At 43.0% G+C, this 17129-nt stretch overlaps 1 protein-coding gene across 2 annotated transcripts; it reads left to right on the top strand.

Annotated features, from left to right (window-relative positions):
• Positions 1-2168: 2168 nt before the first annotated feature.
• Positions 2169-11109, top strand: LOC110527445 (NEDD4 family-interacting protein 2). 2 transcript variants are annotated; one of them, XM_021608716.2, is made up of 8 exons: positions 2169-2481; positions 6107-6287; positions 6566-6699; positions 7089-7158; positions 7985-8109; positions 9074-9140; positions 9359-9463; positions 9914-11109. In XM_021608716.2, exons 1-7 carry the CDS (start codon positions 2452-2454, stop codon positions 9460-9462), a joined length of 711 nt encoding a protein of 236 aa, XP_021464391.2. In that variant the 5' UTR covers positions 2169-2451; the 3' UTR covers position 9463; positions 9914-11109. The 2 variants fall into 2 exon arrangements, with proteins under 2 accessions (XP_021464391.2, XP_021464390.2); XM_021608715.2 differs by having other exon boundaries at positions 6563-6699.
• Positions 11110-17129: the final 6020 nt, after the last annotated feature.

Raw genomic sequence — 17129 nt, 5'->3', positions numbered from 1 at the left:
GAAACAAATCTTCTTGAAAGTTGCATGCATAATCTCACATAGCATCATGACACTCTACACTTTGGTTCCAGTACACCAAATGCATGAAGCATATCAAGATTTTGCTCAGCAGTATGATGTCCTTGCAGTGTTCCAAGCAGACCTGGATTCAAATACTATTTTGAATCTTTCAAATCCTTGTTAAGCCTGTCTGGATTGCCAGATGGGCGGGGTTTGTTATTTTGCTTCTATTCTATTGGTTCCATTACACAGAGGAAACTCAATCAAACGCAGATAATATATTGAAATTACTTCAAATAGTATTTGAACCCTGGTCTGGTTTCAGTAAGCTCGCCTGATTTGTTTCAAATGAGGAGAGCTGTTTAACTACACCATTTGTACTGATCAGCATGATGTAAGCAGCTGAGTCAGCTTGTTAGCCAAGGCTAAATGGCTGCCATGAGCACTAAACTTGGTCAGACATCACTGGTCTCAGTTGTAAGGCAGTCAGCATTCAGTAGCCTCAGGGGTGAGAGTGGTATATCTATTGAACTGTACGTATGTGGGTGGCTCTTGGAGCCGTCTAAGACAAGCAGACCCAGCTCTGCTGACGACCTGCCTGTGACCCACAGGTCATAGAGCCTCTGGGCAGAGCACTCTGTTGTAATGATGGGCTATGAAATGTCTCACTGTGTTCATGTATCTGGATAACTGTGCACTCATCTAATCCATCTTGTATTTCTTACATAAAAGGGCAGCTATGAAGGCATCCTGGAGATGTTGATCAGTGAAGGTATTCAGCTGTTGCATGTTTGCATCTGGGCCCCAGCATGTTTGCGTGAGTGCCCTCCTCAGATGGCCCCAAACTCCCAGCGGAGGGAGTTAGTCTCAGGTGCCTATAAGATCTCTTGGGTTCTGACCCCCAATCCCCTCTTTCCCTAGATGATTTATATGCACACAGTTCTCTTATAATCAGGTGAGACAAAACTGGCCTGGAATAGAAACCTGCTCACACTGTAGCTCTATGGGACCGGGTTGGTCACCCCTGTTGCATGTTGTCAATGTTTTACATACATTTTCAGACAAGGACACCTTTACTAATTGGTGTGATTATGGTGACTCCCTGTGGTCATGTATGAATACTGCAAGTTAAAGTAAGAATCAATTCCTCTCAAACTCACACACGTGTTGCGGTCATGAAGCTATTGCTTTACTTTTGATATGTGGCAACAATCCAACAGTTCCAAATGTAACAGCAACTGTAAATGTTGCTCTAATATTTGCTGTGTTGTTTGTAAATGTTCTCTTCTCTATTTGGTCTGATTGGATAGCTATAATCTACTGCTCAGTTACTCCCATTGTATTTGTAGTACACATGAGCCTAGATAGACCATATCTTGCACAGCCTGCATTGGATATAATTTACAACTGTCTTAGTCTAATTAACAGCCGTTTCAGTCTCTCCCTCCTTCTCTCTCTCCCTTTCTCCTTTAATGGCCAAACACACATTTCACTAACAAGCACTAGCAGGGAAAGAAAATAGAAGGAAAATAGAAGTTGATTGGGTCCTTTGGGTTTGTTTTGGAACTCTCACTCCACAGTGGTAGGAGCCAAAGGGGCCTAATGTATTCTCTATGAAATCAGGGCCCCATACATTCCTAATATCCCCAATGTTCTCCCCAATGTTTTCTAACAAGGTCTCTCCTTACCAACGCTTACAGCAGGGATCATCAACTAGATTAAGCCGCAGGCCGATTTATTCTTGACTGGATTGTCTGTGGGCCACGTGGGAATACTTTGGAACAATCAATTGCAGATAAGTTCTTATGTCTAACAATGAAAATTGTACATAAAAAAAAAATATTTTAAAAAGTGTTTTGGCTCAAAACAATCTACGGTTGGATTATAGCGAACAGTGTGTGTGCGTGTAGGCTTCTGACCGTCCGTCTCTGCCTCTCGGAATAACTATTGAGTTTTTTGCACCACCTAGTGGTCAAATGTTTTATATTCCACAGTAGAGTAGAATGCCCAATTCCAATTCGACCACTAGCACCTATTTCCTAGCCTATACACGGTCTTGTCTACAGTCAAATCTGATGAGATTGGATAGGTATTAAGAATAAGATGACATCTTATATTTTCACTGTATTGTTTAGATTCACCCAATATCTTTCAGCTCTTCAGGGATGAAGGAAGTATAGTGGGTAGGAGTAGATTTGGAATTCGGAGGCATTGCGTCACAAGTCAAAGAGCCCTCTGTGTTTCCACTCACTCGACGTTTCCTATCGAAAGTAGTTTTGCTTAATTTGAAGCGTAAATGGACGTTTTATTGTACGTCCCAGCGTGTATATTTAATCTACTTCACCTGAATGATGGCCATTAAAAAGTAAAATCAAGTTACGAAATAGCTAAATACACGATTGTTGACTTTTCGCTTGCTGGCTAGCTCCGCCAGCTGAGTCTAACGTCAAGATGGACCAGGCAGCGAGCCGATACCAAGTGGTGAGCCAAAACAATCGACATTGCCATCTGTTTGGGAACTCGTAACTAGTATAAACAACCTATATACAATATTACTTGGTGTCAGCCTAGACTATACATGTTTAAATTGACGGCTTGTATAATCAAACGGATGTTCCTCGTGCCGATCACTTCCGCATTATTCAGCAGCAGATCAACAATAGCTAACCTAGCTAAACGTTAGCTAGCAAGTTCCAATTCAATTTGAGTCGTTAATCATCCACATGACAGCACTTTATCACTTAGTTAACTCCGCTTGTATTGGTTTTCTGAACGGATAAGTAACTTGGCTAGCTAGCAAACGTTAGTTCGCTGTATGTCAGCAAGTGCCATGTAAGCTAACCCAGGCTGGACTTCAATTATATGCAGCCATTTGTGGCAACACTACCAAATAAGCTAACTCGCTCAAGTATAGTTAGAGCCCCCAAAACACGTACATAATACAAACAATGTTCCATGACATCTCTGTAGTGCTCAATAATTGGCTTTCCATGAGCACAATATACACTCCCCCCACAAAGAAGATGGCATTCGTAGTTACATAATAATGGTCAGAAAAACAAGGTGGTTCGGTTATTGTTCAAGCCAGTTTGCTAGGTAGTTATTAGCTATTTCAGCAGTGGTGGGGGAGGTGGTTTGAGGCCGCCCTTTTGGCCGCAGACATGTTGCTGTTTTAATTCAAAATAGTTCCAATTCTTCACAATTTACCATGGAGCAGATAGCTTTAAAACTGTAAAATATTCTAATTCCCTGCATTTCTATACATTTTGCCATGGGGCTGATAGAAAATGTGCAGTTTAAAAGTACATTTTCTGCAATTCACACATTTTGGCATGGTTTATACTGTGTTCTTCTTGTGCTGTCCGAGTGACTCAAAACAACATGCCATGACATTTGTTTTATTTGTATTCCCCCAGTCTAGTTTTCATTTTGGTGGTTGTTAGTGCTCAAATATGGTCTTACAAAAAAATATATAGCTCTGTTATGTTCTCTACATACATTATTTCTGGTCTTAGTCATTTCAGTTTACACTGAAAATGAACATCCCCCAATATATTTTCACAAAAAAAAAAAAAAATAAAAAAAAAAAATAAATATATATATAGAAATTGCAAAAAATAAATACATGCATTATATATACTGAACAAAAATTGAAACGCAACATGTCAAGTGTTTCATGAGCTGAAATGAAAGATCCCAGAAATGTTCCATATGCACAAATTTGTTTACATCCCGGTTAGTGAGCATTTCTCCTTTGCCAAGATAATCCATCCACCTGACAGGTTTTGCATATCAAGAAGCGGATTAAACAGCATGAACATTACACAGGTGCACCTCGTGCTGGGGACAATGAAAGGGCACTCTAAAATGTGCAGTTTTGTCACACAACACAATGCCACAGATGTCTCAAGTTTTGAAAGTGTGCAATTGGCATGCTGACTGCAGGAATGTCCACCAGAGAATTTAATGTTAATTTCTCTACCAAAAGCCACCACCAACGTCGTTTTAGAGAATTTGGCAGTGCGTCCAACTGGCATCACAACCGCAGACCACGTGTATGGTGTCGTGTGGGTGAGCGGTTTGCTGATGTCAACGTTGAGAACAGAGTGCCCCATGGTAGTGGTGGGGTTATGGTATGGGCAGACATAAGCTACAGACAATGAACACAATTGCATTTTATCAGCAACAATTTGAATGCACAAAAATACAGTGACAAGATCCTGAGGCCCATTGTGAGGTCAATTTTTATTAAAGGTATCTGTGACCAACATGCATATCTGTATCCCCAGTCATACAGATATCCATAGATTAGGGCCTAATTTATTTAAAATGACTGATTTCCTCCATATGAACTGTAACTCAGTAAAATCAGTGAAGTTGTTGCATGTAGTGTTTGCTCTTTTTGTTCAGTATATATCTTAAAAAAAAACACAAAATTGGAGTGGAGGTTGTCATTTAGAAGTGGCGGCCCACCGCTTCTAAATTAATATAGAGGAAACACTGGGGTTCTAGAGTAGGATGGGTAATGGATAGGGGAACAGTGTTCAACCTACCTTTCTACTTGGCGATACTTCCATAATTATCGATTTGGTAGGCACCGGTGTCTTATAAACACCTTTTTCCAGTTTCAGCTGGAACTCCGATAACGAGGAAATATTCAGAAAGATATTGAATCCACTTTTTGTGCCAATTGAAAAATGACTCTTACATGTGTGTAAATATTTGTTTGGGTCGTGTTGTGTGACGCGCTGTCATCTAATTCACTTGGCCTCTAGCACCAGCTTTAGCTATGCTGCTGGAGGTTTGCTATTGCTCGGATGTCTAGTTGTCAATGTGAATGCCGTGTATCCAAGGCTAGGGTCACTTCTGGTTTAGTCCTGTATCGGCCCATCACTCTCGAAAGCAGACATTTTTTACTTTCATAGTCGTTATCATGCCATGTGTATTTAGGTTATCAATAATTACTTCCACAGACTGATTTGATATGGGATAAGTTAATTAGGCAGTTGTTGTAAGCCATTTAATAATGTTGCCTACTGGCCTTAAAAGTCCAAATGCCCACTGCTGCACTATGCTGGAATGCTTGCTAACGTCAGACATACCATGGTATGCCTTACCTTTTTTGCTTTTTTCGAAGTGCAAAACTTTTTCAGCCACAGCCGTGCTATTTTCGATCCTGCCTCTGCACTTTCCTCGGTCGCTAGGCAACTGTGGATTTGCCTCTGTGTCATCTCTTTCAGGTTTTGAGGGTAGCCTGTATTTAGATGCGTCATACAGGCTGTTTTATAATGTAAACTCCCCAACCATCCTTGTTATTTGTATACACTCATTCTGAACAGGTCTTTAAACATGTAGGCCTAACCTAACTATTTGGACTTTTATCCAACACGTATGCTAGATAACCTCAGGAGTTCTTGTTTAGGCCTTGGTGTGCCGATGGTGAAAACTCATTCACCCCTGGCCAATTATGCAGTTGTTTAGCTCTTGCATAACTGGTGTCCTTGACACCGGATAGCATCGCACTCACTCATTCTCCTGGCTTTGCACATTGACCCCGCAGTGCATAGAGTGCTGCTGGACATGATGCCAAACTACAGCTAAGCCACAAGTTAAACGCTGGTCTGTTGACCTACGCAAACGCCAAGTGAGCCTCAAGTGAGCTGCAAGACTAAAGCAACATTTGGCACTGCTGCCACACTGATCAAGGCTTAGGCTATGCATCCGCTTAAGCTACATCATTTGTCATTGGCCAGATATAAGGCTGTGCTGTCTTCTCTATAACATTACGGTCACCCTTCTGTTTCCCATGACCATGTTGTCTTCTTCCAACTGGATGCTATGCTGGAAATTAGCCTAGATCACATGTTGTTTTGGATGTCTTCAGTGCCCTTAGCACTGGAATCAAATGTTGCCTACTTAGTTTATTACAAAACACCAGATGATCTTTCAGTGTTGGGCCATGACCATATCTCTCCAAGCGTCTCAGTTTAGAGGGCTTCCCTCTCCTTCCTCACCTTTGACATTCTGTGTCGTGAACTTGTGACGTTGGTTTTATTGAAGTGATACTTAACTCCTCTCTACCCCCCTGCCCCCCCTTCTCTCTCAGTTTGAGAATGATGAAGACGACTCCTGTGAGCCCTCCACCAGCGCCCAGCAGCCGTGCACCTCTGCCCAGGCCAACTCGTCCTCCCAGGCCTGCCCTGTCCCAGTAGCCCTGGGGGTGGATGCAGAGGCCCCACCTCCCCCGTATGCCAGCATCGCCCTGGGAGCCACCGCTGCCATGCCTGGTACAGAACCAAAGACTCCATATACTGTCTGTTTGGCTCTTTTTCTGTGTCTCACTTTGTCTTTCTGCCCCTTTCTCCATCTCATTCTCTTGTAGCGTCTGTAGCTCTCATGTAGTTCTTTCAAACACGTTGTAACCAGCTAGTTGCCCTAAGTAGAGGCCGATAATTCACACTCCTGGAATTAAGCCGATGTGATTTCCTTATTTGATTGAATTGATTCCGAATCTGATTTGTTGTGGTCTAATTGGCCATGTCTCTTTCCTGTGGTCCCCCAGTAGAGAGCAGTTGTTACCCAAGTGATTTCCCCGTGCCGCCTCCCTACAGCGTGGCCACCTCTCTTCCCACCTACGACGAGGCAGAGAAAGCCAAAGCTGCAGCCATGGTACTCTCTGCTGTGGAGGTGATACCAGGGGTAGGACACACACACGTGTTTGAGTATGGGATGTTTACCCATGAAAACAGGATTATTCTGCTGGAATGCTGTAAGAAAAACTTCAATGCTGCTATTAACTACCCAGTGTAACAACATATTTCAGGATCAAAACAACTTTGATAGCTATATTGTCCAAGTCATAGCTACAACAGTATTTACAGTATGTTAGCTCTATTTTATGTAGGTCTAGTAAAAATGCCCATTGAGCTTTATTTCTGCTTTCTCAACAACTCTAAAAGAGAAGGAAATGTCGACACACAACGGTACTATACCGCCCATCTCCTTATTCATTGGGATGACTGAGCTATTGCAACGTTTCTGCAGAAGAGATGGATGAGTTGTTTTCCTGTCCCATTTCTCTTAAACAGGAGGATGACTTCAGCGATGTCGACCAGCTGAGGGTGGGGAACGACGGCATTTTCATGCTGGCCTTTTTCAGTAAGTGGATCTGTTGTTTTTGCACGAACCCCCCCGATTCTTCAGTGAGTTGACAAGCCCAAATAGCCTCTTTCACTGAGCGGACTGGCCCATTTCAGTCTGATTATGGAAACGTAACAAAAGTTTGCTTGGATGAAAATGTGAGTAAGCAATTGAAGGTGTTTTCTATGGATTCACCACAAGGTGGCAACAGTCACTAATTGAAGACAACATGATCTGTTCCTCCAATAGGAATGGGAGGTGGGAAAGGTTAGCAATTCTCTGGCTGCACTCTGTCTTTAAGTATGTATAGAAGGACATCCAATTTGTGATATACTGAAAAGTATACTCAACAGAAATGTGGTCTGTGCTTGTAACTGCACGCTTTCTTTTTTTTTTTTTTACCCCTTTTTCTCCCCAATTTCATGGTATCCAATTGTTGTAGTAGCTACTATCTTGTCTCATCGCTACAACTCCCGTACGGGCTCAAGAGAGACGAAGGTTGAAAGTCATGCGTCCTCCGATACACAACCCAACCAAGCCGCACTGCTTCTTAACAGCCAGCCGCACCAATGTGTCGGAGGAAACACCGTGCACCTTGGTTAGCGCGCACTGCGCCTGGCCTGCCACAAGAGTCGCTGGTGCACGATGAGACAAGGATATCCCTACTGACCAAGCCCTCCCTAACCCGGATGACGCTAGGCCAATTGTGCGTCGCCCCACGGACCTCCCAGTCGCGGCCGGTTACGACGGAGCCTGGGCGCGAACCCAGGGTCTCTGCGCGCCCTTGACCACTGCACCATCCGGAAGACCCCTTAACTGCATGCTTTCTTCCATCTCCAAACAGTGGCCTTCCTGTTCAATTGGATTGGGTTTTGCCTGTCATTCTGCCTGACCAACACCATCGCCGGCCGATACGGGGCCATCTGCGGCTTTGGCCTCTCTCTCATCAAGTGGATTCTCATCGTCAGAGTAAGTGCAGTATTGGGTTAAAGGGGCCTAATCAATGTATCTAAAACAACGTACAGAGTTGATTTCAATATGGGACAGGACATACAGTCCACCACTTTAAAAGCAGCCCATACAAAGTGTATGCTTAATCTAGACAATTCTGTGCACGTAATTGCGGCAGGTAGCCTAGCGGTAAAGAGCGTTGGGCCAGTAACCAAAAGGTCGCTGGTTCAAATCCCCAAGCCGACTAGGAGAAACATCTGCCAGTGTGCCTTTGAGCAAGGCACTTAACCCTAATTGCTCTGGATAAGAGCGTCTGCTAAATTACTAAAATGTAAAAAATAAATAAATAAAATAAAAAAAAACGTAAATGCTTCACTTAGCTAGCATGTTAATGACTTGAATGTTACAAAATACATGTCAAGTATGTTCAGAATATCACTGCATATCCCAGGCATGGCTTGTGCAGTAGGAAGCAGATGCTTGCTAAGGCTTGTTAGCCCTAGATGTGAGGAGGACGCCCTTAAGAGCAGGAACCCAGTGTGATCTCTGTGCTCTGGGCATCAATCAAAGCCCTGTACAATTTCCACATGTAGAAGCAACACACTGGTGGGCATAGAGTTATTAACCCCGGGCTTTCATCATTGATCTGGTGCACACAGCTACTCCCACTAGATGTTGTGCAATACTAGGCTATACAGGAGTTTAGGCCTTTATCTGAGCAGTGCCAAATTGAAGGCCTGGTTTCCTGGGACTGGGCTGATTTTTTTTTTTGTCCTGGAAACCGGCCCATAGTCTCAATTAGGACACCCAACATTCGAGGAATTGAGGCTTGAGGAGGCCTAATCCTAGCGCATGTACATTTCTGCCATGGTGATTCTGATCATCTGCATGTGTTTATAGTAACTGATTGTCATTCAAAAGTATTCTCATGATGGTAGGACATGTTGAATTTCCATTTCCTGTAAATTCTACTTTCCCACAGTTCTCGGACTACTTTACTGGATACTTCAATGGGCAGTACTGGCTCTGGTGGATTTTCCTGGTCCTCGGTAAGTTTACTGATCTGCATCGCAAGTGCTGCATTCTTCAACTAGCCAAATGCTGAGGAATTAAGCTGTACTAATATATCCACCTAGAATGATGTACACCAATGCCATCTGTTGGCTGAAATGATGTACTACTAATCTTCCCACAGTAAAGTGAATTCCTTGACCTTGGATGAATAGTGGTGTTTTTTTTTACTAATGATTTCGAATCCCTTCCTCAGGTCTCCTGCTTTTCTTCAGAGGGTTCGTGAACTACCTGAAAGTGCGCAACATGTCTGAAAGCATGGCTGCCTCGCACAGAACACGCTTCTTCTTCCTGTACTGAGGTAAAACATCTATTTTTAATTGAACCTTTATTTAACTAGGCAAGTCGGTTAAGAACAAATTCTTATTTACAATGACGGCCTACCCCGGACAAACCCGGACGACACTGGGCCAATTGTGCGCTGCCCTATGGGACCAGGTACTGCAGTGACGCCTCTTGCGCTGAGATGCAGTGTCTTAGATCACTGCGCCACTCGGGAGCCCAACTACTAATGAAGACCTTAGTACACAGTCACCGCATACTAACATGTATAGTAGATATTATCCTTGAGACTTGACATTCATATAAAGACATGCATATAAATGAAGTTATTGTTTATGAAATAATACTATATCTTGTTGTTCCAATTTGTCTTTCTGTAAATGGCAGGTTGTAATATCTGCTACCCGTAGTCTGCGAATTCTACAACAGTTGCGCTTTCAGAATTATTTTCCCACTTCCTTTGCTCCAGGTTGTCGCTCCAAACATTCCTCCTTAATGTGAAATTCCCTGAGGATTTGCGAGCCTTTTCTCGAATGACCAGGACAAAAAAAAAACACAGTGAAAAGACGTGAGGAAGAAAAGAACCAGTGCGTCATTACAGCTGCGAAAGTCTGGCGTCTTTCATTAAAAGCAAAAACAGCTGACTCGTCTCTTTTTTTCAGAAAGTCCATACAATACAGATTAACTCAGCTAAATATACCCTGTGTCTTTCTGATATTTCCACCAGCTTTGTTTGGCTCTGTCGATTTCAATTGCCTTCCTGATCTAACCCCTGTAATGGTCCCACCCTGCTTAATATCCCAAGTCTTGTACAGTGAATACACCTTAACAGTAGTATTGTGCAGTGTAGTAGCTGGGTCTAACTGTTGTGGACGTTTGTGGAAAAGCACACACAAGAAGATGGAAGAAAACAGTATGCAGCCAAGAGGTCTTATGCAGTTGTGTCCTTACCTGAACTGGATATCTGCTCCTAATGAGGAGGATGATAATGAAATGGTTAGTCTAGAGCTCTATCGGGAGTGTCAATATTACAATTTGAATTGTATCCCTTAATTTTAATCCCTGTATTTAATTGTCTTTGGTATAAAAAATGTTATTTGATGAAACTCATGACTTTTCTTATTGTGAAATGATTGAACTGTATCACAGCTTATGCCAATTTATATGTGCAACCTCTTTCTCCATCAGTTGTGAATTGCTTACTTGTCATAGTGCGTATACTGATCTCTCTGTCAGTCCAATTTTGAACTGGAATTTGTGTTTATCCCTAAAAAGGATATCTGCCTTTTGCACCATTTTTATTTTCAAAAAAATGTAATTTTCATTAAGTTGATTATTGCAATTAGCCTGAACTGTGACATTTTAAAGTATTGTCGCCTTTCTTTAATGCTTGAATGATGCCTTTGTCATTTTGTTTCTGTTACACAGAAGCCTCATCAGCAATATCGAAAAACGTAACTTAAATGCATGATTAGTCTGGCCGAGTTGGTTATAATAGTATTCAGCTAAAGCAACGTTATTATTATTATTATTATATTTGTTTGTTTGTAAAACAGCCAAACAATTTTTGTCAGAAATGATGGTACTCAGAGATGATGATGCGTGCTTGTTAACCCTTTAACCTGAAGTCTTGCAAAATGCAAATAAAGTTCCAAATGCACCCTGTGACTGCCTCATGTTAGAATTAATTTGATGTTGAATAGGCCTATCGTGTGCTATTGTGAGCCCTGGAGGATGTTGAATAGCCTCTCTTATTTAGGGCTGTGTCTGAAAACGCTACTAGCCGTTAAATCCTTGCTTCTGTCCTTGTTTCCTCAATTGCTCTCAAAGCGCATTGGAGGACAGGATACAAGGTCCCTCCCTCCAACCTCTTCCTCCAATGGTCTTTGAGAGGAATTGAGAAACGGCCCATGACTGATTCTCTCTAAACCCTCAGAGGTTATAGTTTGGTTGTTGGTTTCGTTAGATGGCATACATTTACCTCACTCTGGCATTTGTCCAACCAAAAATGTTTTATCAAAATGACAAAGTATAAACCTCTTCCTGAAAAGCTCATTGTTTGCCATACAGAGGCCTGCTTTTACTGAATGAATGTGGGTTTTATTTGTTCTTTCGGTGGCTGTCCCCAATCCAGCCTCTTTATAAACTGTTAATGAGTGACCCATTTACAGAACTCCCTTCCGGTTGGCAAATGTTCTCTATTATAAGGCACTTTTTTTTTCTCCCTTTTTATCAGGCTGGGATAGCTTAGGCCCTACTTCTCACAACCTCAATACTTATCCACCTCTTCCCTCCCTCCCTCCCTCCATCCACCCTTTAACTAGAGCGATTTGGAAGAGAGGCCAGGGCACAAAGTAAACTCTGTCACACGCACAAGCCCAGAGGGAACAGTGCTGACAATTGCTGTCGGCAGCATATCTGAGGTCTCGTTAGCCTATAGCTCCTTACGGCCAAACTAAGCATGCGCCTGCCCTGCTGCTACAGGTTCCCCGCTTCCCGGCCTGTTGTGGACGCTACCGGGGCTTTAAGTCAACACTCTCCTCACTCTCTGAAGGGTGATCAAGCTGAGCTCTTAGAATCAGTTGACTCAAAGATGACAACTCCCTCCAGGGGACAGGAGAGAGCGAGGGGGGAACTGAGTTGAAACTAAATAGGAGACAGTAATAGGGTTGCTGTGTGTGCTTCCTGATGGCTTTGGAAGTCGGTGTGTATAGGTGTAAATAATCGTGTCTGTGGTGTGGATGCATAATGTGTACAAGTGAGTTTCATACATTCTATGTTGCTGATTTCTATGTTTGTGCCTGCATACATGAGGATTTGTGTGTGTGCGTCTGTGAATGTGTCTCTGTGATGTATTAGCACACTCGCAATAAGCATGTTGCCAAGAAACGGCGGGATATGTAATCTCAGCAGCACAAGGCTGCTACAGCTTTCAAGTGGGCACAAAACATTGTGGAGGGTGTGGAGGGAAGAGTGGCTTGGCCCACCTGTTGGTTTGGCAGATACACTCTTGTCTCTTTACATCAGAGTAAAGTAACCACAAATAGAGCCTTGGGCTCTCTGCTGTGTGTGGAGGGTTCTGGAAGGATTTCCTAAATGCCTGCCTGTCTTCAGTCAAAGCGGGCTATGGTTCTTTGTTATCGTCATACAGGCATGCTAGAATTCTCATGCATACTGACTACTTCAAATTGGGTTGTTGCATTTCACTGTGTACACATTTAGCTAATTAGTACAAGATCAGGAAATATTCCTTCTCACTGAATGAACTGACGTCAAGTGATGCTCATAAAGAATTGCACTTTTTGTGGCCGTTACCAAGCACATTTCCAACTGCAATGAAATCCAAAGGACTTACGTATTGTATGTCTGTGTGCGTTCGTGCGTATGCATAGCAATCCAGGCAGGTCTAAATCTACATAGGAACCCTTGGTCATTTCACACATCTGTGGGCTTTGGAAAACCCACCACAGCCTGACCCTATGGTCATCTCTATACCTAAAGAGGAATTCTACACCTGGCTGCAGAAACCAGTTCAAAGCCAGCCTTTCTGACACTGCATGCCAAACTATCAATACCCCTGAGGTGTCATGGTACAGTTTTAGGTGCAGGGATAGTCAGAACGGGCCTAAATATTCAACAACTTCTATTTGGATGAGAATAATTTCAGGGGACTGGAAGATGTAGGATGACGAGTTAAGGATAAGCACATTATGGCTGAGGTTCGTATAAGAGTTAGAGGGCTGATTTCAAAACGCAATTCCCATAACAGCTGATCCAGGGTTGTTTAAGTTGCTAACCTCATGTTTATGGGTTTCACTGAGATATTGGAGGGCTGATGCTAGACCAGTCGTTAATGGCAGATTATAACCATAACCAATATTAAGACCTCAGATCTCTTGTGGGAACTGGTGGTGTGGCATTGGAGCTGGCAGGGAGGCTCAGATCTGTTGTGGGGACTGGTGGTGTGGCATTGGAGCTGGCAGGGAGGCTCAGATCTGTTGTGGGGACTGGTGGTGTGGCATTGGAGCTGGCAGGGAGGCTCAGATCTGTTGTGGGGACTGGTGGTGTGGCATTGGAGCTGACAGGGAGGCTCAGATCTGTTGTGGGGACTGGTGGTGTGGCATTGGAGCTGGCAGGGAGGCTCAGATCTGTTGTGGGGACTGGTGGTGTGGCATTGGAGCTGGCAGGGAGGCTCAGATCTGTTGTGGGGACTGGTGGTGTGGCATTGGAGATGGCAGGGAGGCTCAGATCTGTTGTGGGGACTGGTGGTGTGGCATTGGAGCTGGCAGAGAGTTTCTTGCGCTCACTTCCCAAGCGCTCTCCACTTTGACAGGGTTAATCTGCTCTGACGATGAGCAGTTGTGCTCGGCTCCTCTTAGATTCCTCCCTGATTCCTTCCCATAGCAGTAACATGAACTCCTCCAGCGCGATAGGGAACCTGGAGAAGAAAGTAGAGGAGTGTGAGTGTTTCACGTTACTTCCTTGTGATGTGATCAAGGGATGCATCCTGTCAATTAATTTTGGTAAAGTGTGTGTGTGTGTAGGTTTGCATCAAGGGAAAGGAATATGGAACAAATAAATACCTTCTATGTGAGAGTCGACATGGACTTAGATTTGTCTTGAAATGGGATTTTTTTTTATCTGCATCAAATCATTTTTTCAAAATAATTGTCAATGGAGTCCAATCAATTTAAGAGGAACATAGCCTACAGTATAATCTGAACTAAAACATCTAATCATTAAAAATACAACAGGTTTCTTGCGTAGTAAAACGTACATTACATGTTAAACAGATTTTTTTTAAATAAACAGATATGTGTCACTTCTAGTCCCACATAAAAGTTGTTCTGGCAGAGCTCCATCAGGACAGGTTCTTCATGAAGTGAATCAAACCAGCTGTTGCTCAGCCGTCGCCGTGGCAACTGCCACACAATATTTGTATTAGGATGTGCGAGAGACATATGATACAGACAGTTCTGCTCGCGCCGGCCCTAGAGTACACAGCGTTATGCACAGCTGTTACGCACAAGAAAAACAGTGCCAGTTTTCTGCGCTGTCGATGACGAGCTTGTTTCAGTCTGTTGCATTGGGTCGTCTTGAGAATGGGTTCACGAAACAACCAAAGAGATGTTTCCAATTCCGGAACCCCAATATAACTGTTCCCTTTCTCTTGTTTGTGTTCCACAACATTTACCTCCTGTCTGTTGAGCCATCCATCCAGCAGCAGAGCGAGATATCAGCTCAACGTCTGCAAATATTGACATTCTTTGGAGGGTGCCACCTGGCCAACCTGTGGAGTAGTATTGCCCCACTTCCAGACCAGACCCCTTTTTAGCCACACCCCAAATGGCAAGGCTTCCTACTGTAGAGTTTGATGTATTGTAGGCACAGAGAGAGAATATCATTCCTTTCAAACGCATTTATACAAACAGATGTTGACCTAACGTGCATTCAATACCTCATTAAAGAGTGCCTTGATTGGATAAGTAAACACCTATAAATTGTTCTATTTTAGATTACGGAACGGGGGCCACCATCATCCCCTTTGTTTTCTCCAAGTCCTGTAGACTACCCTTTCAAAAGAGCACGTTGCATAGTTATAGAGCTATACAAGTTTGACCCATTTGAGAGCTCTGGCTCATTGTCTGCATTTGATAATATTTCCTATTTGGCAATATAGTGATGTTTCATCTTCGCCTGCCTATCTTGGCATATTTCTCTTGAAGCACACCGTCCAAGACAATTTGTCCTCTGCATAATACATTTTATTTTGCACTTAGCTAATACAGTGGAAGACTTCTACTATTTTTATGGTTTCCCATATTTCACAGATACACAGGAAAGCCATTTACGGTGCTGCTTGTGTTGACTCAACACAACTTACAACTGAGTGCTAAACCTGCCTTTTAAAAGGAATCTTTTTTTTTTTAACTCTAAATTGATGGTAGGTGGGTTACAGGCTGAGGGATATAATGTTCCTTTCACTGAGGTTGAAATGGAACACAGTTTTTGCAGTTAGTCGTTTTTGCTTTAGTAACTGATTGAGGATCCGTTCTTAACTCCTACTGCAACCTAATCTTAACCAACAACTCTTAATGAAAGCAAAGTTGGCCTTGCACCAGGGCATCGCTATTGTAATCCTCCATTGGGATTAAACAGTACCATGCTCAAATTCAGCAAAATATAATGTACTGAAACTAAAGTTGTCAATATAGATGAAAAAGAGGTGTTGCTTGGAGTTTGCTGCCGTGTTTTAAATGGCACTGGCCAATCATCTACCATGGTGCGGCCACTTTGGCCCCAATGTTCCGTCTGGGCCACACACTGGACTGTAGTGTTAGCCTGGCATGAAAGGCCTCAATCACCGCCTTTCACCCACAGCCTGGGGCCAGTGAGAGGGAGTGGGGAAGAGTGAGACGGAGGGAGGAGAGAAGAAGAGAGAGAAAGTGGGAGAGGGGAGAGCAAGTGAAACCTGCTTTAACTCTTTCGTGTTTAGCGAGAAACCCCTCCATGTTTTCTCAGCAAACACATTCTCCCCCATGTTCTCTCCATGTCCGAACAACGGCAGCCTTTGATTTGCATCACTTAAGGGCCCTATTAATATTTTGACAAGTTTTCTCCGAGATTAATTGAGGTAATGCCTGGGGCCAGCGATTATGTGTGGCCAAAAGCTCCATAAACCAACTTAAGCTTCATTTCCACCCCTCATTTTCCACTTATCAAACTGTTGAAGGGAAGCATGGCATGTCACCGTGATGCATAGGTGCCGTCTGTTTTTAGGCTAAATCCCAATACCTCCCCTTAGTCCTCCCCCTTGTTTGAGCGTCCCTGGGTGGGGGAGTGTCCCTCAAATGGAGCAACTAGTGGTAGGGAGAGCAGCATAATCCTAGAGAATGGGACATCACTACATTGCTCGCGCACAGCAGAATCCACCAAAGGATAGCCTACCACGCAATTATTCCACCAGCACAATACCTGTACTGGCGCCAGAAAATGCTTTCCTTTATATTTCTCATGCAACAAATGAAAGGACAGAAAATAAACAATGTTCTGTAATGCACCCATCTGGCTGTGGTTCAACGTGGGATAGTACTGAAGCAGGACTTTCATTTCACAATAGCAGTTTGACATGTTTTTCTGCAATTTCCTAGGCTTGAATGATTAACCAGTGGAAGCCATAAAAGCCACTGTGCTTAACTAATATTTATACCAAATATTTTAGGGTCCATCTGCTACATAGCTATGGGCATACAGCTCTTTTTATCCTCCACTACACAATAAGCATGAAAAGCATTAGCTACGTTGCTTCAGCTAGATTTACATCCACTGGGTTTCACAAGATGACAGCCTGGTTTGCTCAGGAGTCCCTCAAATATATTAAACAACGCAAATGACAATTTATACAAATGTCAAACGCCCATATAGCAGGCTAAATATATAGGGCGGTGCACAATTGGCCCAGCATCACCCGGGTTTGGCCAGGGTAGGCCGTCATTGTAAATAAGAATTTGTTCTTAACTGACTTGCCTAGTTAAATAAAGGTTCAATTTAAACATTTAAAAATATATATATAGTTAGCTGGCTAATGTTAGCTAGTCAGAGCTTGTTAAATAGCAATTTTTATGTGCATAATTGTTTGTCTCTCCATAAACTAAAATATTCCTCTTAACTGTAATTTTCTTGCA

The sequence above is a fragment of the Oncorhynchus mykiss genome, chromosome 7 (assembly GCF_013265735.2).
Source record: "Oncorhynchus mykiss isolate Arlee chromosome 7, USDA_OmykA_1.1, whole genome shotgun sequence".
Taxonomy (NCBI): Eukaryota; Metazoa; Chordata; class Actinopteri; order Salmoniformes; family Salmonidae; genus Oncorhynchus; species Oncorhynchus mykiss.
The sequence above is the reverse complement of the archived record's forward strand: the minus strand, read 5'-3'. Positions and strand labels throughout refer to the sequence as shown.